The 27,489-nt window shown below is 39.4% G+C and overlaps 1 protein-coding gene across 4 annotated transcripts in view; it reads left to right on the top strand.

The window, feature by feature from the left end:
• The window catches only part of EPB41L4A (erythrocyte membrane protein band 4.1 like 4A), a 241,028-nt gene that overhangs the window by 99,772 nt on the left and 113,767 nt on the right, over window positions 1-27,489 (top strand). For all 4 annotated transcript variants that reach the window (XM_090276562.1, XM_090276561.1, XM_090276563.1 and 1 more), the window contains one exon: window positions 20,558-20,609. In XM_090276562.1, coding sequence (XP_090132688.1) covers window positions 20,558-20,609 — 52 coding nt within the window. The remainder of the gene's footprint in view (window positions 1-20,557; window positions 20,610-27,489) is intronic.

The following is a 27,489-nucleotide window of genomic DNA, read 5'->3' as shown; positions in this document are numbered from 1 at the left end:
AGTCTTTTCATGAGTGCAGGGGCCTGGAAGGGAATGCATCTCATTTTGCTGCTGTTGAATCAGAGTCACTCTTCCTATGTACCCTCCCTATGTACTCTCCTCTGCTCCATGGTTTAAATCACTCTCTGATGGCACAACTGACCCTAAAAATCATACCTCCAATCCAGACACCCCAAGATACATTATATTGTATAAAGAATACAGACTCTGGATCCAGACTGTCTGGAGTCATACACGCTCTAGTCCATGGGAGAGCTGTGTGGCAATGGAAGAGTGTCCTAACTTCTCTGTGCCTCAGTTTCCCCATTTATAAGTTGGGGGAGTAGTAAACTTCAACGGTGGTAGTTGAGGGTTAAAGAAGTCTGTATAAAACATACAGACTAGTGCTTTAAATTGCATGGTCAGTGTTCTGGCCAGGTAACTCAATTGGTTAGAGCAGTGTTCAGACATGCCAAGGTTTTGGGTTCGATCCTTTCTTCCTCTCTGGCTCTCAAATCAATAGGTTAAAAAAAAAAGAATTTTTATTTCTTTTTTATCTTTAAACTTGTATTAATGTTTCACTTCATAAATTTTTCTTATGTTTTTATTAGGTATATTTATCTATAACAATATCATACATGTAAATAGAAATTTTAAAAGTGTATTTCTTGAGACCTTAAGGCTCTGCTTGTTATTAGGACTTAAGAGTACTTATTACCATGGTCATCAGTACACAGTGAATTAAAACAGCAAAATATGATTTTAATAATCATTAAACATAAAATGTAAACATTGATTGGAAATGCATTTCTTAATGAAGAGAATGGGGCTTTTTCTTCATTAGTGCATGTAGAGGATTATAATATATTCTTGGAATGAGATGGGGTCTCAGCAACAATTTTATTTCTATTTTTTTAAATAGATATGAACACTGAGTAATCTAATTTACTTAAGTAGATAGAAAAAAAGGAGTTTGATAAAGGAAGATTACTCAGTTCCTTCTGAGTTATATGCCAGAAATCACAATGATCTGTCATCTAAAGTGATTTTAAATAATCTATCAGGTACCTCAAGTGAAATGTAGTAGTCATATTCCCCTCTAAATCTACTATTTTTATTTTATTTAACTGAGGTATAATCGACACGTAACATTTTGTTATTTTCAGATATATATTGTAATGATTTCATATTTCTATACACTGCAAAATGATCACCACATAAATATAGTTAGCATCCGTCACCATATAGCATATATATTTTTAGTAATGAGAACTTTCAAGATTTGCTCTCTTAGCTTCTTTTACATATGTGATAAAGTATTATTAACTATAGTCACCATGCTGTACATTACATCCCCATGACTTACTTATTTTGTAATGAGAAGTTTTTACCTTTTGACCCTCCACTTCACCTCTTTTCTTATGTTCCCAATGGAAATGATTTCTCAGACCGCTCATTGGGTCCTCCTTCAATTTACTTGAAAGCAGTGAACTCAAAACTGCTTGACTTGCAAATGATTTGTTATCATTATAGTAGTTCAGTTTCACAATTTCTGGGAAATGTATTAAAAAATGCTTTACTAATATTTATCAAAAGAGAATGATGCTTTTTTTCTTCTACTGAGGGGCACGTGATTTAATCCAACTTATTTGGAAAAAATTAGGAAAATTAAATCATTAACTTTAACATACACTTGCCAATACAAGATTTTTGATAAAGTACCTTTATCTAATTATGTACTTTACATATTCATCAGATTTTGGAGCTGCAGAATTAGTTAATTTTATGGAATTTGTCCAGCAGCTCTTTGGCAAAACCAGTCATTAAACCAGTCAGCTACACCAACTTGCTTTTCTGACATTTGTCAGTTTAAATAAAAATGTTAACATGTGTTCAGTGAAAAGTATTTCACTTTGAAATTTTATTTCTTGAGATGGTTAGACAGATAAGGCACAGTGTGTTGTCACTTAGATAGGCTTTGATTTGTTTCATTCTTATGGTACTCTTCCTCTGAGGTTTATGTATGAGGTCTGTCCAGAAGTCCAGCCATTGTTAATATAACAAGAATGGTTTGCATGACATTGGTGTAATCTTATAGCCAAGGAGAATGGACTGGAATATGTATGTGTGAACAATGGCAACTTCACTGTACCAGGCAGTGGGGCCAGTAGATGGCATTGAGTGAGCATGTGTACCATGTGGCTGTTGCATTTAAAATGACTGAGCGAGTAGAGCAACAAATCTGCATCAAGTTTTGCGTTAAGCTTGAACATTCCTCCATGGAAACTATTTGGATGATTTAGAAGGCTGCAGCTGTGGGCAAGTGGTGACTGGCAGCTTTATCACGACGACATGCCTGCTCATGCATCACATCTTATCAGAGTTTTTTGGTGAAACATCAAATCACCAAGATGACTCAGCCCCCTTACAGCCCAGATTTGGCGGCCTGAGACTTCTGGCTTTTTCCAAACTAAAATCACCTTTGAAAGGGAAGAGATTTCAGACTGCAGGTGAGATTCAGGAAACTAAGATGGGGCAGCTGATGGCAATTGAGAGAACTGTGTGAGGTCTCAAGGTGCCTACTTTGAAGGGGACTGAGGTGTCATTGTCTTATGTACAATGTTTCTTGTGTCTTCTTCAATAAATGCCTTTATTTTTCTATTACATGGCTGGATACTTTCTGGACAGACCTCATATTTTGATTCTAGCCAGAAGATGTAAGTTGCAAGATCATTAAGTGAAAACCAGCACTCCCTCTGCTGCCCTACTGTTCAACTGAATTCAAAGCAACACAACTATGGTCAAAATACCATGTTTCTATCACCTTGTCTGATCCTTACCAGAAATATGTTTAAGGTAGGAAAAGACAATTTATGGTGTCTTTATTAAAGGCACCTTTGCTAACATTGGTATTTTAAAATGTTCCTATGTTTTTACTCCCTGGACTTTTTGTACCCTGGGGCAATGTGCCATAGAGAGACTGAAATGGGTGAATGATGCTTTTCTCCTTTAAATCGGGAAAGGGGGGATGTGGAAGGGGAGTACATTGGCAAGGAGAACTTGCATCTTAATCGCAGGCATATTCGTAGGTAGATCAGTTTTAAGAAAGACTGTGCATGGAAGCTGAGGATCTGGGAATTAAGTCCCTTAAAACTATTTGTTCCCTGTGTACCCTTCAGGAAGTTCTCATGTACAACATATATCACTGAGGTGTGTGCATATCTGTTTGAGTACCTTAGAGAAGTTTCCACCATCCTGCTTGCTCAAATGAGGGTATCATTGCTATTAACCCAGTCATCTCTTTCCCCTCATAGATAACCAGTCACCAAGTCATGTCAATTCTCCTTAATAGCCAGAGTGATTATATAATTCACCATCCAACCCAGGGTACTTTTGAGAGTGACAAGGGCCACTGTTAATAACTAGCTGGGACAGCAGTTGTAAACAGGACTCACGGTCACTTACTCACCTCTCTGGAATCAGTCTCCATCTCTGAATTCTCTTTTTGGTGCCAGCACGTGAGCTTGGGTTTCTGTAATAGCTTTCTGCATTTGTAGTTTTCTTTCAGAAAGACAACTTTAGTGATGTCTCCTCTGTGGCTTAAAAAATTTTTTAATGGATCCCTAAGGGAAAGTCTGAATTCCTTAACAAGGACTCCAAGGTCTTTCAAGATACACGGCCCTTGGTTCCTCCTGAGCTTCTTCTCTTGCAATGGGACTCTTCAGCCCTACTCCCGGACTCATGCTCCGCTCACATCCGCAAACCCACAGTCCAGGTACCTTGTGGCTGCACCTAACTGCCTGCACTCCTTACTTACAGCATAGTGCCTCAGAGGGATGTATTTCTGTACCACCACCACCACCCGCTCGCTCCTCGACACCTTTCTTGTTCTTTTCCCGTCCTCATTTTAACCTGGTTAAATCCTGCTCTTCTTACCACGCAGTTGAGATATCTCTGATGTCTCTTTCCTGAAGCTTCCACTCCCCCCTCCTCCCCGAAAGATCTTAGGCTTACTCCCATCACTTATTGCAAATATTATATTGTAGTTGCCTGTTAAGTAATATCCCCCCACTTGATTGGAAACTCGTTGAGGGGAGGGATTGTGTCCAGTTAATCCTCTATTAAGACCTTCTCTCACTGCCTGTTAAGTGGTCTGTAATGTTAGTGAAGGAGGGAACTCTCACCGAGACAGCGCGCGCGAGGCCGGGGTACAGCACTTCTCTTGCGTCCCCTGTCCATGTCTGTCTGCCGCATCCTTGCCCTGATGTTCTTTGAGTTTACTGCCTTGTTTCTCTTATGAAAGGCCTCTCCGGTTCATTTAAACCAGATTTGACCTGTATTTAAATAAGAAAAAACTTTGCTGAGATGTTAGAAAGTCAGGTTGGAAATGTGAGAGGCTGTGAGGAATTATAGAAATACATTCTTACGTGTGCTGAGGGAGTATAGCGTGTGGAAGAAGAACGTGTATGAGGATTTGAGTTCCGGTAATGTCGCTAAGAGCTTTGTGGTTGAGCGGCTCATGATTTTTAAAAATACAAACAAAATTGCTTATCATAAACTGTATTTTTTATAAAACAGTAAGTTTAAAAAAATTGGTTTTCTATAGTTAGTGAACAGTTTCTATTCAGAAAGGAAGAGATGATGTTTTTCGGGAACAGTTTTCTTTTTAAAGTGGGATCTGATCTCTTCTGAGCACAGCGGTCTGATGCATCATGAGCGCCGAGCAGCTGACAAGCTTGAAAGAACCCTGGGAGCGCTGGGAGGGGAGCCCCGAGCAGCGCCGCCCTCAGCACTGGCACGTGCATGCTCTCCTCACCAGGGTACCTGGGGAGCGCAGCAGGCTTGGATTGTTCTTCATTTCTTTGGCCTACGTGTTCATTTTGACATGGATTCAAAATGCTTTTGAAGAACCTGGATTTGTTTAGAGTCAGCTCCAGGACTCATCTCACCTTTTGTTTTTTTTCCCCTTCTTTTTCCCTCTCAGGTGGTTGATCACAATATGCATGAAGGTGTCTTCCACGGGTCATTAATAATAAAATACTTATTCTGTGGCTTTCATAAATTTGTTTTCCAGGCTTCGGGAGGTGAAGGATTGAATTCTGCTTTCCATAGAATAGTTTTTTCTTTGTTTATGGCACCCAGTGCCTTTTTATTTTTACTATTTATTTATTCACCAAAAATAGACTAAAAGGGGGAACAGTTGAAAATGGCAAAGGTGCAAATACTTTAAAACAAAACTATCAGGAATGGTAGGAGCCTCTCTCTATATACGAGTATGTACATACCCACATATATTTGTATATACACTAGAGTATGCAGGTATGCTAAGGGTTCTTGTCAATAAAACAGGTTTCCTGTGACCAATTTCTGTGACCCACACCTTCTTAGTTGTGTGTGCGACAGGAATACTGCTGTTTCCCTTCCTGTGAACGTTTTATTAGTCTGTCCTTCTCCCTGGGTAAGTCAGAATGGGCTCTGAAGAGTGGCATTTCAGACAGTCGATGGAATGGTTAGGAAGGCAGTGGTTTTAGAGTTAATGATTCTAGACATTTTCTTGATTATCATAGGAAACTAGCCTTTTTTTTTAAATTTAGAGGTTTGATACAAACCTCTGAGAAATTGACCTTTATTTAACCTTATTCTGAATCTTAAGAGGATTTTCTTCATGAATATAAAAAGAGATTTGATTGGGATGTGCCAGTAGCCTACTGATAGAGTGCATCTTATGCATTATTTACTATATGATTTTGTCTTGAATTAAAAAAAATTTTAAGTATGTTGCATGCACTTAAAAGCTAAGGTGACTAGTTTGTCTATTTTTTTGTATGACCTGTTCCAGTAGGAGAGATGCTCCAGGAATTATTCAAAGTTGGGCAGGTACTTTTTTGGGGTGGTGGTGGGGAGAAGGCGGGAGTTACTCACTTTACCTTTTGGACTGTGAATTTTGAAAGTTGCTCTTATGAGTTAACAAAAGTAAGCCCTTTTAAAAAGCTGATGATATATGGGAGCTTAATTTTTTTGTGCTACATACTTACCAGTTTTTTAGGTTGGAGGATATTTTATAGAGGATGCTTACTGAGGACATTTCTTGTTTAAAATTTTTTAACCTTATATCCTTTACTCTTATCAGCACCTCTGACATGGGGCAACGGGGAGAGAAGAGCAGCTGCTATTTGTCGTTTTCATTCAATCCTGCATCAGATATTTACTGGGTGACCATTGCGTCTCAGGAACTAGGGTGTAATGGTCAGCAGGAGACAAGGTCCCAGGTCTCAAGAAGTTTATATTCCAAGGGAAAGGCAGACTGTAAATACATGTTCCAATAACAGATAGTGATTGGTGCTTTGAAAATAATATAAGACAATATGCCAGAGAGACTAGGAGGCTACTTCTATTGAGTGGTGAGAAAGAGCCTCACAGATATTTAAAACAGAGCCCTGTCTGGGAAGCTCAGTGGGTTAGAGCATTGTCTGGATACACCAGGGTTGTGTGTTCAACCCTCAGTCAGGGCACATATAAGAATCAACCAATGAATGCCTAAATAAGTGCAAGAACAAATTATGTTTCTCTCTCTTTCCCTTCCTCTCTTTTTAAAATCAATAAATAAAACTTAAAAAATAAGAGAAAGAGTTTTATTGAGATGTTAGGAAGTTAGTTTGGAAATGTGTAGGATTATATGGAATTACAGAAATATGGTATTCCTAGTGTGCTGCCGTGACTAGGTGCTGTTTAGAATAGCCTTCTCTAATAAGAGGTAGTTTAGTGTGTGAGAGAAGAAACTATAAAAATTTGGTTCAGGTAGTGTCACCAGGAGCTGCATGGTTGTGGATCCCATGTTTATTATAAACTATATTTTTAATAAAGCAGTAGGTTTTTCTATTTCTCTGTAGTTAGCAGTTTCTATTAAAGTAACTCTCCCTTGATATTTAAACTGAGACTTGAATGGCAGGAAGAAGTAACTGTGGGAGTAAGGTAGGGACAAATATCAGGTGTTCTCCAACTGAAAGACCAATGGAATTAGTTAGTAGTAAGAAAGAGGGTGATAAAATGGGAACAGTAGGCGGCATCCATATTCTATATGGCCCGACAGCCAGAGGGAGGCCACATTTATGTGCATCTGCTGCGAGTTTCAAGCTGAGAAGCTGTAGGATCTGACTGAGAGCTAGCTTTTGGGAATGCAGAGTCAGTAGTTCTGTTTTGGATAGATGAAGCTTAAGGTGCCCAGTGGACATCCAAGTGGAGAATTTAAGTGAGTAGTTTGGGCTCCTGAGAGGGTACAGTCACATTTAGGAGTCCCTAGGTATTGAAAGCCTTGAGACTACTAGATAAGGATATTTACGGAGAAAGACTATATGCAGAAGAGGAGAGGCAAGGCTGCCATGTATAGCTGTGCTAACCGTGAAATCTGAGTGCTCTAGAGCTGGGCACACTGTGTGCTGAGCAGGGGTTCCGGGTCCTACTCACTTTGGTTGGCTTGGCCCCTCTGCTAAGTCACATGGTTAGCTAAAGCTACATTATGTTCCGTTACTAGAACAGTTTCAGCAAACCCTCACTTAATCATCTGTGCGTTTTAATTACTGTAATTTCAGAGTATGTCAGATTTAAGATTTGATTTCAAGATGAAATAATCTTATAAACACGATGCCTCACTTATCCAGGTGTTGGAAATGTGTAGGTAGCAACTTCAGTTAAGCAAAATGTAGATGAAACTCAGTCAAGAAGAACTGAAGTCTCTTGAGCAGTACAAAATGCATACCTTACAGTCCACTGAGTCCACTCACAGGATTCAGCACTTTTCTCGCAGAATCTGTCGTTCCTAAGACCCTGTTTGTTTTCATTTTAGGAAGAAACCCAAACACATGGGTTATTATGTGCCCTGGTTCCCAAGAAATTTAGAAACAGCCTATTAGATACATTTATTTATAGGACAGCCCCACTAAGAGACAGTCACAGTGTGGCAGGAGGGCATGTTCGAGGGATGATCTGTGGGCTCCTAGAAAATATAAGAGTGGGTTCCTATTTACCAATATGGTTCCATTAACAGAAAGCAACTCATGCCTGACCTCTTGATTTCTGATGAAACTAGTACCTTTGTAATTCAGGAAGATACACAGAAAAGTTAATATATCTCTGTGGACTAAATGGAAAATTGATAGTTAAATTGAAAGATAGTTTAGTACAGTTGAATACCCTTAAGCAGAGAGAACTGATTTTTGAAGATCCACTTGGAGGATTCTAGGTTTGTTCCAGAACTTACAATTTCTCTACCACTGCCTGGGACGAAGCCACAGAGGGCATGCTCATTAAGTTCACAGATGACACAAATGGAGGAGGAACAGCAAGCATATTGAATGAAAGAGTGAGATCAAAGAGATTGTGATGAATTGGGAAGCATTCCTGTTATTCTTGCTGTATAACAAGCACCTCAAAGTTTAGTGGCTTTAAATTATGCCAACATCAATTTTATTTACGAATCTGTGACTTTTACAGGGCTTGGCAGAGACAGTTCATCTCTGCACCACTTAGTCTCAACTGGAGAGGCTCAAAGGCTGGAGGATAGAGTCATCATCCTAAGTCTCAGGCATGTGCTTGGTGGGGGGTGTTGGCACTGGCTGGGGTGTGGGGTGGGGTTGGGACACCCATCTGTGGACTTTACATGTTGTTTGGCCTTCCCACAGGGCAGTGGTTGGGTTCCCAGCGTGAGCATGCAGAGGAAGATAGGGAGGGAGGGAGTGGTAAAAGCTATGTTACCTTTCATGATCAAACCTCAGAAGCCAGGCAGTGTTACTTTTGTATTCTGTTGTTTTGAAGTGAAGAGAAGAAGGCCAGCCCACATTTAAAGGGAAGCGGGATTAGATTACACCATGTGATGGGAGGAATGTCAACTAATTTGAAGGCATGCTTTAAAACACGAGAAACTATCTTCTGGACAAAAATTATTCATATTTTTTCTGCATGTAAAAGGCCTCCCCAGATCTTGTTTATTATGTCAGTGGATTCAGATTTGAGGTCTAAGATTTCATTGTTCTTCAGGTTTAACACCTTGAGCACACTCTGTAGACCTGTGAATTAAGGTGGTAAGAAAGGTATATCGACACTCCTCCCACTCCCATCATTACCACCATTCAATATACGTATAGGATAGAGTAACTGGTATAGACACTTCCATTTAGAACAGGTGGAAGATGGGCCCTGGACAGTGTGGCTCAGGTGGTTGAAGCGTTGTCTTGTAACCAAAGGGTTGTGGGTTCGGTCCCCAGTCTGGGTGCAGCCGCGTACATACGACTCCTCTCCTGCACGCTAAAATCCTGGTTTGGGCGCCAATCCCCAGTCTCGTCTGGGCACATACAGGAGGCAACCAGTCTATGCTTCTCCCTCACATGGATGTTTCTCTCTCTCCCTTACTCTTCTTATAAAAGCAATGAAAAGAAAAAGGTGTCCTTGGTGAGGATTAGGAAAAAAAACAAAAAAAAGAACACGTGGAAAATGGGAGGCACATAGCAGTCACTACCCCATAATAGGCCTAAAATCTAGCCAGGCACATGTATCCATTTTTTAAAATTAAAGTTTGGTCTTACTGCATAGGAGCTGTTCACTGTGATGTGATGTTCATACTCTGCATTTGGTTCTTTTCTCTGAGTTTTTCTTCCACTTGTGTAAAAAATAGCGGGTGATTGCAGCTCAGTAGCAGTCTCAGTCTGCTGTTGCCGGGTGAAGATGGGGCTCTGCAGTCTTCTTGTCAGTACGCAGGGTCTCTGTCCCTTCGAGCTCGAGCTGATAGAAGTCTTTTAAGAAAACTGTGTGGATTTTTTATGAATCAATTTATAATCAACTCTGTTAGACAAATTGCTTTTCAATAAGCTCTTCTATATATTGTTGACATATGAATGTCCAACCTGGAAAGAATCTTCATAAGATTTTATTTGAGCCAAGCTGTTGACAGTTGCTGGGAAGCAAGATCTCAAATGCTCCCAAGAACAACTTTCCAGTTTCTTTCATTCATTTGAAATTAAGGAGGGAACTTAAGGAAGATTACGTTAAGGAGGGAGAAAGGGGGTACAGGAGAGTGCTCCCCTGAGGGTGGTTACATCTCCCAGGGGTCTGAAAAAGAGGATTATTCTGGCATGTCAGACATGTATTAACCTAGATGCACTGGAACAATGGACAGGGCTTGCTTAAGGCAAAGATGAAAACTTTTACTAAAGAAGTTGTATATATGCCTGGGACAGGACCACCCACCACAATGTGTAAAGTCAGGAATTTGTGATGAGATCACCCTGTGAGGTTCTTTTCCATAGGACCCCCTTTTTTTATCCATAGTCCCTTATATTCCTTGTAGGGCTGTTGGGAAGCAATGACCTTAAGATTCGTAGACCTTTTGTTTATTTTGATACAGAAAGATCTGATCAGAGCACTGGGACGGAGTCAGGAGGGAACCTAGGAGGAGGCTTCGGAGTTAATGGTAAACAGCCTAGGACGGATTGGGTGAGAAACTGAAGGCCTCCGTAGTGCGTGGAATTATGGACAGGAAGAGTTAAAATAAAGAGTGCAGAGACTGGTTATTGGGCTCTTTTCTTTCTCAGGGATGGCTGGATTACCGAGCTGCAGCTGCATGTATTTTCCCAACGGACAGTATTTTGGATGGGAAGGAATTCCGGGAGCAGCCTAGGATCCAGCTGGCCTGGCAGAGGGTGGCAGGGTTATTCTTCTTTGGGTGTTCTAGAAGGGACAGGCCTGCCATGCTTCCAAAATTGTGTAGCTAGCTTTTGTATCTTATATTGTTTTAGTTTGTAAACTAACCCTATAGAAATAAGGTAATTAAAAAATAACATGGGGACTGCTAAGAGAACTCAGGTGTTAAATTTAGCCTTAATTGATAGATTTAAGTGATTAAAGCTATAACTAAAGAGTTAAAGTGTTTAGCCTTAATTGATAGGCTTAACTTCAGACTGTAAGTGACTAATGCATGTGGAATGCTGTTATTCCAAAATTGTGTAGCTTTTGAATAAAGACTCCTTAATCACCAAATCTTTGCCTCTGGAATTTTGCCTAGAGGGTGGTGGTAGGCAGCAGGACTCACCTTGCTGTTCGGTAACAATTTGAAAGGCTCTGAGGTATCATACTAGACATTTTTTGAGGACTTAATAGTTTTACAGTGATACTCATGTTTTCTTAAGCACCCTTTATTCAAGCTTTGTCCAGAAGTCATTTCTTAATTGTACAATTGTACCACCATTTGCCTTCTGATAAGTCTAGGGATGAGAAACCTCTATTTCAAACCCAGTAAATCCTGGCATTTTATATTTAACAGTCCTTTAAAAAAAAAACAAAAACAAAAAACCTTATCTCTTTCCTCTTGCATTTTATTATAGGCAGCAAAGATGCCAATCTGCACTTTGAACAGTCTGCCTGCAAATCTCCTTATCTGGATCATTCAGTTCATTAGGTACATCTTTTATTTTCCGTGTTGCCACAGGCAACAGCATTGCTAAATATCTTCCTTCAGACAGTAAGGTCCTTTTTCTTCCTCCTTCCAACAGGTTTATCTTTGCTTTCCTTTAGGCCTTCCCCAGCAGCCTCCTTGAGGGTTCTGAGGTTTCTTACTAACATTCTTCTTGAGGTCCTTTCTGCTGTCTCATCCCCAAAACACATAGTGATGGGGCCAGATTATTTAGGGCCTTATAGGCCATCATATGGACTTTGGATTTTATTTAGTAAGAAGGGAAACCACTGGAGGATGTTGAAGAGAAAAGGAAACTGATTTGACCTGTGTTTTTGAAGAATTTCTCCAATTACCAAGGTAGAAGCAGGGATGCAATTAAAGGAGTTGTTAAATCCATGTGAGTGCCCTGGCTGGGTAGCTTGGTTAGAGCATCGTTCCAATACACCAAGGTTGTAGGTTTGTTCTCTGGTCGGGGCCATACAAGAAGCAACCAGTAATTGCATAAATAAGTGGAACAATAAATTGATGTTTCTGTCTGTCTGTTTCTCTCTCTCTCTCTCTCAAATAAATAAATAAATAAAAATTAAAAAAGAAATCCTGGTGAGCAATGCTTCTTGACTTTTATAGCCTATACTGCTACCTTTCAAAGCTTGGGAGAGCATGCCATTAATTCAGTTTAGTTACTTTTTGTATTGTTAACGCCCTGAGTTCAAGTGGATGTTCTCTGCTTGTCATCGTGTAACAACTCAGGTCTGGCTGCCTGCTGCAATGAAAGCCAAACTCATGAGACAGGTGCTCATGAAAAGGAAAGTGGTTTATTCAAGCACCAGTCACCTGAGAAGATGTGGGATTCGTGTCTCAAAACGCATCTTAACATCTCAGTGCAAACAGAGGTTTTTATAAGGAGGGAGAGGGAAAGCAGAACAAGAGATCCATTCTGATAAGGACCTCAAAACTGGTCAAGTGACGGTCTAGTGTACGCCATCTTGGCTTTTGTCATCGTGGTTTTACGTCATCCTGGTTTTATGATTAAGATCAGCAAATCTTCCAGAGCAGGGATGATTGACGGTCAGAGTCTGTAGCTTTTGAAGTTAGTTCCTAGGATTCTTATAAAACATGCTGTTAATTTACAAGCTACATATTAGTCAAAGTCAGTATTTACAGAAACAATGTCAAAAGAATGGTGAGATGGATCACAGTTACAATTCCCCAGTTATAAGCAGGCGGCCTGGCAGTGGCTTGGAGTGGCTTGTTGGAGCCTCGTAGGGGCCAGCAGTGTCAGCCTAAACCACCAGACGTGCTTTCTAAAAAATGAACAGTAACTTGCTTTAAAAAAAAGAAGAGGAAGGGGAAGGAGAAGGAGAAGAAATCCAGGTGAATGGTGATGGCTTCTTGGAGTTGGGAGCGGTGAGACTGCCTCAGATTCTGTTTCTATTTCTAACAGAGCCAACAGGATTTGCAGGTGGTTGGAAGAGATAGCTGATAAAGAGGTTTTGACCAACTGGCGCCAGTGGAAAAGTGTTATCTGTTTACTGAGATGAGGAAGACTGCAGGAGAACAGGTTTTTTTCCAGGAGGGAGTAGAATCATCATTTCCCTTTGGAATGTATGAAGTTTGTGATTCTAATAGGAATTTAAATGGAACTGTCAAGTAGGCAGATTCAGGGGACAGTTCTGGTCTGGCTCTGCATTGGGGAGTTGTCAGTATGTACATAAATGGCATTTAAAGCCATGAGCCTTGATGTAAGGTGTGCGCCTAGGGCAGTCTAGCCTTTCCTGGTTAGGGAGATAATGAGCAGCCAGCAAAGGAGATTACAGGTGTGGCCAGTGAGGTAGAAGGAGAAGCCAGGTGTCCTAGAAACCAGTGACAAGTGCATTTCAAGAAATTGGGTGAAGACTCTGCATCCATCATTAGATTTAGCAACAAAGCGGGGGTCTTTGCAAGGGACTAGAGTGGGTTCTAAAGAGGGTTCAAGAGGAAGAAAAGGAGACTGTATAAAACAGTGCCCCCCCCAATCTATTTTAAAGTGTAGAAGTGAAATAAGCAGATAGAGGGGTTAAAAATGTGATTTTATTTTTAATATGGGAGAAGTAAAGCCTTCTATTCTCCTAGAAATGGTTCTACAGAAAGAAAAACTTTGGTGCTGAAAGGAGAGCAGGAAATTGCCAGAACCGTGTTTCTGAATAGATAAGGGACAGGCTTAAGTGGAGCATGAACAGTTCATCCCCAGAAATAGAGAAGATAGGACACCGGCACAGATACAGGCCAGTTGGCAGATCGGCAAGAAGGCATGCGTGTTCTCTACTGATGGCTTCGGTTTTCTCCGAAAAATTATCGAGGTCATCAGCTGAGACTGAGAGAGGGGGGAGGAGGTACCCAGGCAAGTGAAAGAATAAAGTGCGGTAGGATTCTGGATTCCCTCTGGTTGTTGATAAAGAACTTCAGTTGAGCCCATCCATGGTTGTGTAATTTGAGTCTCCAGTTATGTTCAGCCTGGCATGGAGAAGGCAGAGTTGGTGTGTTTTTTTCCAGGGGATAGTGTAGAGGGAGATTGTACAAGGTAATTGAGGATGAGTACTAGTGAGTGACTATAATGAATACAGAAATGAGTGAGGACTTGGGGGGAGGCGGTGAGGAGGAAGAACCAGGAGAAGATAGTAGGATCATGGAGTTGCATGTCCTAGTGGAATCAGAATATAAGATTGGCGTGAGCTGAGAAGAGAGGAGCCGGTAGTTGTGTGGAAATTGAGGTTATGCTTTCCTATTCAGATAAGACTCAAGAGCAGTGATTTTCAACCCGTGTGCTGCAAGAATTTTTAAAACATGCAATACTTGACTATTTAGTCTAAGGCACTGTTTCCCTTGGCTTGTCAATAAAAAAAGGACAACAGCCAACACAGCAATAGCTGTGAATGAATCAAAATTTTACCTATTTTTTTGTCAGATCAACAAAGAAAATATATTTTTGGTGTGCCATGGATTTTTAGTAATCAGCTTATGTTATCTGTGTCATGAGAGGAAAATGTTGAAAATTGCTGCTTTGTAGAGTGGTGTGGCCTGCGATTAACGTGCAAGGGGGTTCTTGTTCCTTGGATCTGCTGTTCTACACTTTTGAGCAAGTTCTTTAAATACCTCATGTTTCAGTTTCTTCATTTGTAAAATGGTAATTATGGTAGTTCCTACTTCATTAGCCTTATTAAGATAATTAAATGAGTAAATACAGGTAAAGCCTTTAGTAGTACCTGGCACATGGTAAGCATTTAATAAATGTTAGCTATTATTATTATCCCTATAACTCTTAAGTGGTGCCAGGGTCCGTGGGTGAAGACTGGGCCAGTGGCACTTCATGAGGAGCCAGCAGACCCTACAGTGATTCAAAAGAGTCCACTTTTTTAAAAAATCAGGACCAAATTACAATTCTTTCAATTCCAATGACAGACTCTTATTTTTGTCCCTGCTGTGAGTTGGCTCTGTGATGCTGACTTTACTTGAGGTCCTAAAGCTTCTGTGATTCGTACTAAGTTGCAGCTAAAACCACATCCTGTTAATGTTGTGTAGAAAGCCTGTGATCTGTCTACAGGGGCACTGGGAAAAGCCAAAATAGTGATAAATACAATCCTGGATTTCTTGGAACATATGTGTACATTATGTTGAATCCTAGAACTCCCTAGGAATGAACAGTAGTATTTTTTGAGATCTTAGTGGCTCCTTTGTTCCTTATAGATGGTCAACTCTCTTTTTACTCCCTTAGATCAAGAGGTTGTTTTATTATATTGACAAAAAGTAGGTGTGTATTTAAAGTCTTTTCTTGATTGATAGGAAACATTATTAAATATCCTTGTAATGTTCTCAAATTATCCAAAGGAGAAATAGCATTAAACTCCATGTGAAATAAGATGCAGCAAAGCTTTTATTATTTTCTGGTGTTCTTGCTTTATCTAAAACTTTTTAGGGCTTATTCTACTATTAGAACTCTAGGAGACTTCAAAAGGACAGTTGATAAATGAAAGCTTGGACCCTGAAGTTTGAAGGTTAGGATATTGACTTACTACTAGACAGCGTTAGACTTTTAAAATCTAATTCCGGGGTTGTTATCTAGGATATTGATGAAATTGAGACATTATCAGCCAAGGCGAATGGAAGACACTCAGGGTGTTTAGCTGAGACTGTCAGAGAATAAGAAGGAACTTGAGCCCATCTGTCCTTCTCCCTGTGTTACATAAATGCTGCTGTTAAGATTGACAGGACCAAAGAGGTAAGACCACTGAACTGCTGGCTTCTTGCAACCTGGCAAAGGGGTCAAAGTCAGGAGGGCTGTGGTCTTGGCTATTTAGAGATTGGATATTGGGGTTGTAGTCTGTTAATGTTCTCCTTTGCTAGGAAGCCCACTATAGAAATCAGGATGAGAGAGCAGGGTCTGCGTCTGTTAATCGTTATGTTATCTTCCTACAAAATAGGATCCACTGTAGCTGGATATAAATTTGAAATTAGAGAGGAAGGAGGAAAGGGGAGGGCAAGAGTGATTGATTGAAAGATTTTTCTAGAGAATGAACAGCTGGAATGTTGAGAGCAAATGAGAGAGATAGGGCTGTCTCTCCTGATGACTGGGTAGGCAAGACCATGTTACAGAACAGAAAGAGTTTGTCCCCCTGGAGCTAGCAGAGTCACTCAACACGGAGAATTGTAGTGGAGAAAGATTAGCTGTTTTATCAATGAATGAAATGGCACTATTCAGGAGAACAGGAAGCTAAGGTTCGAAAGCCTGAACTACCTGATCCAGCGTTCTAAGGGGTTAGGGGGAACAGGTATGTGGATGTGCTGGTGGGGCAGGTTTTAACTGGAGGACCTTGGAACTCGGTCATTTATAGTAAGGGGCGTTAACATAGGATCTTCTTGGACCACCATTCTTTGCTTTTGAAAGGGTTCCGGTGTTCAAGTTCTGGTTCTGTCCTGGTTCTTTGGTGTTGTAGGGCAGGGGGGGTGCAAGACTTTCATTCCAGATGCAGCTGGAGGTCAAAGTTCTCTTCCCTGGGCTTGCTTCAGCTGTATGACTTGTGGTTTTTTTTTCCTGTTGTCTCTGCAAAGCAACACAGTGTCTTGTAAAGAGGATAGGACCATTTTGAACTGGTCCTGTGGTTACAGTGGCTTTGCACCAAATTGCAGTTCAGAAAAGCCATTCTGTAGCCTCATGCATGGTAAATTGTGCTCAGCCCTCTGCTCCTCCCTTTCCTCCCGTCTGGGGCAGACAGAAGGACTGAAGGGACCTCTTCTCTTTCTGGAAGTCCTCCTGCCTGACCATTGATTTCTTAGCTGAGTATTTGTTAGCTCTTGTGCAGCACTGACTTCAATATAGCACTAAACTATAAAGGACCTGGAGTATTGCATTCTGTGTTGTCACTCAGAAATGAACCCATTTGCTTTAAGAGCAGTTGAGCTGGTAGACATACTTTTTATAAAAATTTAAGTCTCCATTCGCTTTCATTTCTGCATTTTGGGAAACTTTTTTATTCGTAAACACACTGTTCAAAGGTTTCCTCTTCAGTGCTGCCTTCCTACACTCACCCTGCAGAAGTAATTTTCTTTGTACATAATTTTAGCACCTCATAAGTACTGATGTTATATATATTATTATCTCACTACAGTATTGTAATTCTGTGTCTGTGCGTCTCCTTCGAGGTTTGAGTGCCTCAGGGTTAGGGATAGGTCTCAGTCACACACTGCCTGGGACAAGGTCCGATGTAACATATAGAGAACATGTATAGTGGGTACAGTAGTCCCTCTTTATTTGGCGGTTCACTTATCGCAGCCTCACTGTATCGCGGGATTTTAAAAATATTATATTTAATTATTTATCATGGATTTTTCACTATATCGCGGGATTTTGCGGTACTGTATACGTATGTTGTTAAAGTTATGTAGGTTTAAGAGTGTAGAATAAATGTAAGGTTCCTACTTCTCGGGGGGGGTGTTGTCTAAAACATAATGCCTGCGGTAAGTGAGGGAATACTGCTATAAATGTTGAGTGAATGAATGAATGAATGATACCCAGTTTTACAGCTTGCATCCATTCTGGCTGTAGGTGAACAGTCTGGATGTAGGCCTTAAAGTTGGGATACTGTGTTTATTTGCAGATTCTCATGCCCTTTTTTTCTCATTGGTTATGGCGTAACTGCCTGATGTGTTTCGTGGTGGTCAGACGTGCTATGTTTGATTGCTTGTTGGTAATGAGCAGTGACAAGTGCTGCCATAGTATGACTGCTTTGTTTCAAGGTCATTTCTTTCCCTCAGTTGAGGGTAAGTGGGTTTTACATTTTAAGATGTTAGCTTATGAAACCCGGTGGCTCATGTTTATTATGTATGTTCTGGAGCATTTATCTTTGTCTGACCTCTGTACCCTTGGTTTCCCTTTGGATCAAATGAGATTTGTGCATGATGAGCACTGGACTGATGCTGAGCATAGCTAATCTAAGAGCTTTTGACTGACTTTTGACTTTTCTTTCTTTTTTTTTTTGCTTCACATTTGTAATTTCTAACTCATCTCAGAACCTTCATTATACTATTCACCTCACAACTCAGATTGCTTTCAAGGAGAGAGACTTATTTTTAAAGTGTATAGATTATCAGTAATGTGAACATTTTTAGGAGGTTAATCAGTCTTTCCTGTTACAATTAGTTAAAAGTTTCCTTTCTATTTTCTTTACGGGGCTCTTAATGACTGAAAAACATTTTGGAAGCATAAAGAATTGGTTTCAGGAATCTGTAAAGTGTGTTCTTGGGATGATGGTGTTAGGAGAGATTAAGAAGCTTTCATCCAATTTCTGTTTCTTGCCAGCTGCAGGTGATGTTAGATGGAGTAGCAGAACCAGAGGCCCTTTCCCTTCCTCCTTTCCTGCCCAAGTACTTATTGAGTCCTCATGGCAAGTGTGGTGTGAGGCCTAAAATGATGCATACCCTGACATCCAGGGGAAACTAGGAGAGCCTCTGGTGGCTCAACTCCAAGTCCCCTCCTTAACGTGCTCTTACAGAGAGGGTCCCCTCACCAAATAACCCTCTAGGAGCCCAGCCAGCTGACATCTTGACATTGGTCTTGTGAAAGAAACTAAATTATCGCAGAACTTGGAGATCATAAATGGGTATTGTTGAAAGCCTCTAACCTTGTGATACTTTGCTACGGCAGCATTAGAAATCTAATGCAAGTGTTTGTTTTTTTTTCAATGACAGAAATTCATTGCTCACAGTTCTGAAGTCAAGTGTTTAAAAATGGTTAGTTGTGTGTATTTTCCTTGGTTTTATCCTCTTTGAAAAATCCAGGGATAGTAAAATCTTTTTATTTAATATCAATAGCAAGAAACAGTCCATCCACCTTTTCCATTTCATGAGAAGCATCCATAGCTTTATGTATTTAGAGGAAACTGCTCTGTGTCCAGCACACAGCTTAACATTTAGATTGATTTTACTCTATTTGTATGAGCCAGTGTTTCCATGTGAACGATTATTTTAACGCTAGAGCCATATCTTTAGTTACTATGGGCACCCAAAGCAGTTCATTGATTAGAGCCTCTACTTCAAATATCTTTTTTTTTTTTAAATTTTAAAAGGGAATGATTCTTTGAGACCTTTAACAATTGAGAAATGATAAGGAGCAGAATAATAAACATTGTGTTATAAGTTGCTACATGTATATGTTACTTTTTAAAAAGTTGAAAATGAAACAGCTCTATGAGTGGCAAATAGTGAAGATTATATGTGTATATGAATAGAGTTTAGTCCTGTAATAAAATCTTGTAATAAAATGATTATGACACACATTTAGTATGAGTAATTATTATTATATTAAATGAAATTAGGAATAAAAGGTAGGGGGGGTTGCAAAAATATAATTTGTATTATAATTACTGCTATTGTTATACATAACACAGCAAGCATTTCTGCCCCCAGGGAAGGGGGAAGTTTCTCTTGGACTCCTTTTTGGACTGTGAGTCATGACTAGGAGTCCCCACAGGGTTGAGCATGAGTGCTGGGAATAGAGTGGCTCAGGGCGGGCAGCCCCTCCCCCCCTGCTGTGAGAATTGCCCCTTCTTCATTCAGGAACATAAGACAATGGAAACTGGTCAGCCAGGCCCTTGGGATGTCCCATATTTGGCAAGGACAGCAGAGGAGAGGTCTCCCTCTGCCCTCCCGGGACACTCCAGGGCGCTGGGACCCCTCCCAGTGTGCGTGCTTCCTGCAGAACCCAGAGGTCCCCTGTGCTTCTGCCCTGCTTGTGTCTTTTCCTGCTACTGACTTTATTTCACACGGCTGAGATTTAAAGGAAAGTCTCTCCCCAGAGCCCGAAATTCTCCCATCACCATCTAAGATTTTGTTCATTAAAGATTAATTTGAATTAATAAACAAGTACCATGGGCTGGTTAAAGGTACTTAGTAAGAATGACCCTCACACCTTAATAATATCATTACTAGCATGTGTTGCCTACTTTAGTGTGAACCAGGAGCTACTCTGAAGATTTTACGTGAATTAATGTATTTAATCCTCACAGCAAGCCTGTGAGGAAGGTTCAGAGATGGTCCAGGACCTCGTTCCAAGTTACATGGTGATGAAGAACGAGGGCAGAGCCAGGAGAGCACCCAGCCACTGTGCTGAGCTGCCTTTCCTGGATGCTTCAGCAGGATTTGATTTTAGTTGATTGCTTTCTCCCTTCCATCCAGCAGCAACACCTGTTACAGACAGGACTGGAAGTGAGGGGCGTGAGGACATTTTAGGGGAAGACGTGACTGGGGGCAGGGATTGTGAGGAGGGCTTTGGAAAGAGATGTGGGAGGCGTTCTCTGTGGCTATTATTTTGCCACCAAAAGCAGTAAGACACATTCACTAGCATTGTGATAGTACTGATCTTATATATAATTAGTACGAGAAGGCAATTAAGAACCCAGCAAGCACTGTTTCTCTTCTCTGCTGCTCTCTGAACATTGACATCATTTTTCTTTTACTTTAGTAAGTTTGTGTGTATATACGATTAATTAAATACTTTACATATTATTTAAATGTCATTTAAAATAGCACTTTTCAAATGTTCTTGAAGTAAAGGTCAATGAAAAGCAACTAATTCTTATAATTACCCTTTTGTTCCTCACACAGTATTGGCTGGATCCTGCAAAAACCCTTGCTGAACACAAAGAACTGATCAACAGTAGGTATTTAATTTTAACTTTGTTAAGAGATGCCTTGAAAATGCTATAATGTCCATGGTTAGTTGGGTCCAGAATTAGGCTTCAGGGGGAGAGTACTGGTACTCAAGTGCCAGAATCTGGAAATGGATGTGTGCATATTACTAGGTCTCTGCAAACTCTGATTAAATTTGAGTTGATAAAGACTGAATAAATCTTAGTATCGCATTTTGCTTGTTGTTTCCCTGGTCTTGACTTCAGTTTGTAACTTTTCCAGTTGCTTGTCATTAAGTTGTCACCTTAAAGCAGAAGAGGCAGAGAGGCACTGATTTCCAACCTTACAAAGCGCCTGACTTTCTTGGGTTAAAGAGGAGTTTTGCCACACTGTTCACTTTGCTGTGTCAGTAATTAAGAAGGGCCCTTGGGACCTTGAAAGATTTTTCTATCTCCAGTAAGGACCCACCTGTTTTGCTTATCCTGTGGCTCAGTGAAATTTTATTTACAAATGTGTGTGCGTACATGCACATACACATACTCACTGTCCTTAAGCATACAAAAGAGTAGTTACTTTTAAAAGGTTGTCTTTTTAAAAATCTTGGTAAAACATATAACATAAAATGTACTCTTTTTAACCACTTTGAGTATATAATTCAGTGGCATTAAGCACATTCACGTTGTTGTGCAACACCGCTCTCTGTCTCCAAAACTTGTTCATCATCCCCAGCTGAAAATCTGCACTCACTAAACCGTTTTGCTTTAATGTGCAAATTATTGCTGCTGAGACCTAGTGGATTCTTCTGGCACTTACTGCCCCCATTCTGAGTATACTTTTCATGTGTATTGGCTCACTCCTTGTAGAAAAATTGGTCGCATGGTGCTTCATGGACCCCAAAGGCAGAAATGTGCACTAAGAATAAAACATCGATATTACAGTTGAAGAAAGGTTAGTTACCTGAAGAATACATAATTTTTATATTTTATCTCATGAAATAGTTTGGTAGTTAATGAAGGAGAGTCAGAAGGAATAGCTGTAAGAATGACAGAATACTTGCTAGTCACCAGGATTCGCATGGGTAAGTCTTGATTTATTTATCCCTGTGCTAATGGGAGACTCTTTATTATCATTAAAAGTCTTGAAATTAGTCTTCAAAAGGTAGATTAGAGGATTCTCAGTTTCTGGCCTCTCTACTTTTTGCTAAAGTGAAACAATATTAACTTACTTTACATAAGGATTTCTTAAAGGCAGACTGGGAAGAGACATGAATTCAAGATCATAGTAACTTGGAATTTGCTTCATCAGGGCTTGATTTTTATAGTCAGTCTTAGACATCCTTGCTCCAAAAATGTCCATTTCCATTGCCTTGATCTATAAAAACTGATATTTATGAAATATTTTGATTACTCCATAGTTATTATAATTTTTCCACCCAAGATACTATATGGAATAGTGGCCAGAAAGCACTGAACTCTAGGTATTAGCAAACTTGGTTCTCAGTTTGTGATCCCTGTGAACTTAGCCAAGCTGTTTACCTCCTTGGAGCTTCACCTGCCTTGTGCATGTTACCAGGTGGTTGTTGAGAATCAGATATTTAGGAAACATTTTTGTACTTTATCAAATATAATCAAATGATAATGATGCCTTATATTTAGAACACAAGCCATTTTATGTGTAAGTGGGAAACAGAGGGCTGATTTGGGCTACAGGTCCTTTAAGAAAACGAGCCAAAACCAACTGTTTTTGGTTGTACATTTTCCCAAACTTCTGCATAACTGCTCATCTCCAAACTTGTCCGAAGTGGCTGGGGTTGGCCAATAGGATGTAATCTGTCACGTTCCAGGGGATAAAAGCAACTCTGGACTCTGGACAAGGCCTTCTTCCTTTGTGCATCGTCTCAGCAGCATCTGTGCTTTTCCTGTCCCCCGATGCCAGCCCCAGTGGCCTGCGGGCACAGGCCGCCCCATCTGCTCAGTAACACAGGGCTTGATTGACAAAGGTGGATCAGCAAAGGGTGGACTTCCTGGCTCTTCTGAATATTTAATAGTCTGTGCCTCCCTGACATCTTTGTTCAGGGAGGGGGTGGGTATGTTTGTCAGAAACATAGTGATTAAACGTAGAAATCGAACATAGAGAATCAACTCTCATGGTAAAAAAAATACAACTAAGTTTCTTTTAGAATTTAGTTTTTAAGTGTTGTATTTATTTACTTATTGTTAGAGAGAGGGGAAGAGAGGGAGAAAAAGAGAGAGAAACATCAATGAGCAAGCGATACATCTAGATCGTTGCCTCTCATCAGTTGGTTGCCCTTTGCATGCCTCCAACGGGAGACCTGGCCTGCAACCCAGGCATGTCCCCTGACTGGGAATCGAACCCTTGACCTTTTGGTTTGCAGGCTGGCGCTCAGTCCACTGAGCCTCCCCAGCCAGGGCTAGAATTCAGTTTTTAAAGGAGCTGTAGCATAAGGAGTGCCTGTTTAGGAGGGTATAGAAGAAGGGAGTCTTCTGTATACCAGGAACAGGGCTTTGGGGTTCTACAAACATAGCATGTGTAGGTCTTAATAATTAATAGTAAATAATGACATAGTTTGTATATTATAAAGGCATTATGGATTTATTACCTTTTGTTCCATTTAATTTCCTTCCTGCAATTTCTAAATTTTTTTACTTCATTTACTCAGCTAAAAATAGAAACAGAAAGACTATGGGTAAGTTTACGTTTATTACACAGTATGTAAGACTAGGGAATCACATGGGTAGGTGGAAGTATTTTTACTGAGGTGCATACTTTATATCTTTTCTTTTTTATTTGTGTGGGAGACTTTTGTTGAAGAAAAAATTAAAAACTGTGATCACCATTTGGTGCACCAGGTAGCAAATACTTTTTAAAACAGTTTTAATATAAGATCTAGTTAACACTCTGCACAGAAGTATGCAGTTTTGCAAACAGTGCAAGTTAGGTTCATGCTCTCTGAAATAAAAATATTTCTAGTAAAAGCCTAATAAAATGTGGTTGATGCCCAAGAGGCTTGTGTCCTCTTTCACAATATGAATGTTAGTAATTTTATATTTGCACACATAGGTACATTTTCAGGCTTTGTTTTCATATATATTTGGTATTTGTGCACATAGTTCTTATGTGTGTGGTAAATGACTGAGATGAGAAATTTCTTTTAAATATGTAAGGATACATTCTTAGATTCAGAAAAGTTTAACAATAAGACATATAGTGACCCTAATCCACATAGTCTCACTGATAATTTTTTTTCTGAAAAGTTAAGATATACATGGTAAGATATTTCTAACATAATCAATTTTGCTGTGAGTAGAATAAAAAAGATTAATGTGTGAAAGGATGGGTGTGTATACATATATCAAATCATTGCCTTGCACTCTTTAAATACCTTACAACTTAATTTGTCAATTTGACCCAATAAAGCTGGGGGTTTCTAGTCCCACTCCCCAAAGTTTTCCACTGTTAGTAATTTCTTATGTATTTTAGGGGAAATATTTTAACAGATAACTATTTTTCACAAAAGGTTCATATTTCTGTAGTCAGAAATATAGATTGGGGATCTTTCCCTACTCTCCCTCTGCCCATTTAAACAGTTGCGTAGTACTATATATATCCTTTCGTTGATTTAAATGGTTCACCTTTTGCAGAGCATTTCAGTTGTTTGAGCTTCTTGCAGATGTTTTTTGTTTTTTTTGGAATCTTTTGCAATTGTTATAGGTGGATGGTTTTTAAAACCATTTATTTTGTTTACAAATAATCTTCATTTTGAAGAAAATACATGTATGTTGTAGAAAATGTGAAAAATTATAAATTAATAAAAATTGTGCATAACTTCACTAACCAGAGATAAGACCTGGCAACATTCTGATGTTTTTTGGTCCTATATGATTAATAAACACATAAACCATACATATACATAGGAGGGGAGACCCCTCAAAACCCAAAATTATCTTCTGGAGGGCAGGCCCCTGGTAGTACAGGCTTCTCCCAATTGGTGAGTGTTCTAGGAACCCATCTGTATCAGTGTACCAGCTGGTGTTGTTGTGAGAGGCTCTTTGGCTTCAGTGAATTTTTTTGAAGACTCGGCACTTTTGCCCATTTCATGATGAATGATTTACGAGTGCACCTGTCCACATCGCACTGAGTGTTCAGCAGTTTTTTACCAAAACCAGCATGATCCCCATGTCCCATGCTCCCTAGTCCCTCAATCTTGCTACTAGCAACTTTTTTTTTTTGTTTACCTGTATGGAAAAAGTCCTTAAAGGGAAATGTTTTGCTGATGTGGAAGAGGTGAAACAAATCATGGCAGAAGCACTAAAAAGCATCAAAAATTTAACTTCAAAAACTGTTTTGAGCAGTGGAAAAGTGTCTAGATAAATGTATTGCATGAAATGGAGACTATTTTGAAGGTGACTGAAGTTTAAACATGTAAGAATAAAGACAATTTTTTATAAATAAATTTCATTTTTTCGGGGGGGGGTCCCCCCTTGTATACATATACATAGATGCCTTCATAGTTGAAGTCCTACTTTACAGAATTCTTTTCTTTAAATTTTATTTATTTTTTAGAGAGAGGGGGAGGGAAGGAGAAAGGTTGAGAAACATTGATCAGTTGCCCTCAACTGGGGACCCAGCCGGCACCCCAGGCGTGTGCCCTGTCCGGGAATCAAAGTGGTATTGGCAGGCTGGTGCTCAACTCACTGAGCCAAACCAGCCAGGGCCTACTTTATAGATTTCTGACCCTAGTTTTTTCATTTTAAGTTTTCTTGTGTCTTTAGAAATTCTTGGTGAGTATAATTTTTAAACAACTTTATTGAGATAGCTATGATGTGTCAAAATTGTATATGATGCTTTGATATATGTACACAGTGTGAAAGGATCAACACAATCAAGCTAAATAACTTATCACCTCTGTGGTGTTAATGTGTGTGCGTGTGTGTGAGTGTGTGAGAGAATTTATGTTTTATCCTTTTAGCATGTTTCCAATATACAGTACACTTATCATTAACTATCATCACCATGCTGTACATTAGATTCCCAGAACTTATTCTTCTGGCATAAGCGAATCTTTGTACCTGACCAACATCTTCTCATTTCTCCCTCACCTGGCCCCTGGCAACCACCACTTTATTTGGTTGGCCAAAAACTCTGTTTAGCTTTTTCTGTAAAATAAAAGGCACATTTTTCATTTTCACCAATAACTTTATTGATTTGGATATTTTGAGTATGTCGGCTACCTCCTGCTATTGGCCTCTAGTGGGTAGAGGCCAGGGGTGCTGCTAAACATCTTCCAGTGCGTAAGACAGCCCCTCAATAAAGAAGTATTTGGCCAAAATGTCAGTAGTACCAAGAAACCTTGCAAACCACTTCTGACACACATGTACAGGCACAGCACCTTCTCCATACACTGCACAAGTCTTTTTTTGTTTGTTTGTTTTTCAGTTGCATTTTTACCTTTCTTGAAAAAAACCATAATAAATAAAGCATAATATACCAAAAATGTCTATCTTCTTCCATTTTCAATATTACAATGGTGGCACAAAAATTTTCCAATTTTGCTAAGCTTTTTAAACGCATGCTGATATGACATCTGTCACAACACAATCTAACAAAGTTGTTTCAAATGAAGTTAAAGACCACTAAGCACTACTGGAGCCATTGTATGGAAAAAACTAAACAAACCTTTTGGCCAGACCAATTCTTTCTGCATATATATGTGTCTATTTTATTTTATTTTTAAATTATTTTTTAAATTTTATTTTCAATTACAGTTCACATTGAATATTATTTTATATTGTGTATAACTGTGTTTTAGATTCCGCATGTAAGTGAGGTTAGGCAGCATTGGTTTTTTTGTGTCTGACTTATTTCACCTCGCCTAATTCTCAAGGTTCATTTATGTTGACTCAAATTGGAGGTTTCTTTATTATTATTTTTTTATGGCTGAATAATATCCCATTGTGTGTGTATGTACATACCCCATTTTATTTATCTGTTTTTTCATTGATGGACACTTCAGTTGCTTACATATCTTAGCTATTGTGACTAATGCTGCAATGAACATGACAGTGCAGATATCTTTGAGATCCTGATTTTATTTCCCTTGGATAAATACCCAGTAGTGGGACTGCTGGATCATTTGGTAGCTCCATTTTAAATTTTTTAGCAACTGCCATACTCTTTTATAATGACTACACCGATTTATATTCTCACCAATACTTTTGTATTTTATTAACACTTTTTGTACATTTTAAAAACATTCCCAGCAACATTTGCCTTTTTAAAGTATATTTTATTGATTATATTGTTACAGTAGTCCCAATTATTTTTCCCTTTGCCCCTTTGCCCAGTACCCCCCTCTCTAGCAATCCCATTCCCCTTAGTTCATGTCCATGGGTCGTGCATATAAGTTCTTTGTTTTCACCCTTTCCTATATTATTCTTAACTTCCCTCTGTCTATTTTGTACTAACCAATTATGCTTCTTAATTCCTGCACCATTTTCCCATTTCTCCCCCCTCCCAGCTGATAACCCTCCAAATGATCCCCATACCTATGATTCTGTTCCTATTCTGGTTTGCTTAGTTGGATTTTGTTTTTATTTTTTAGATTCAGTTGTTGATAGTTGTTTGTCGTCAACATTTGTCTTTTTAATAATTGTTCTTCTTATACGTGTGAGGTAATATCTCATGGTTTTGATTTGCATTTCCATGGTGATTACTGAAGTTGAGCATCTTTTCATGTATCTGTTGGCTATTGCTATGTTTTATTTAGAAAATGTCTATTTAGGTCCTTTGTCCATTTTTAAACTGAGTTCTTTTTTTTTTTTGCTATTGAATTATATGAGTTCCTCATATGTTTTTGATACTAACTCCTTATTTAGTAAATGGCTTGC

The sequence above is a fragment of the Furipterus horrens genome, unplaced genomic scaffold (assembly GCF_987537825.1).
Source record: "Furipterus horrens unplaced genomic scaffold, mFurHor1.1.pri manual_scaffold_5, whole genome shotgun sequence".
Classification (NCBI taxonomy): Eukaryota; Metazoa; Chordata; class Mammalia; order Chiroptera; family Furipteridae; genus Furipterus; species Furipterus horrens.
Note: the sequence above shows the minus strand (reverse complement) of the source record. Positions and strands in the feature narration are given on the sequence as shown.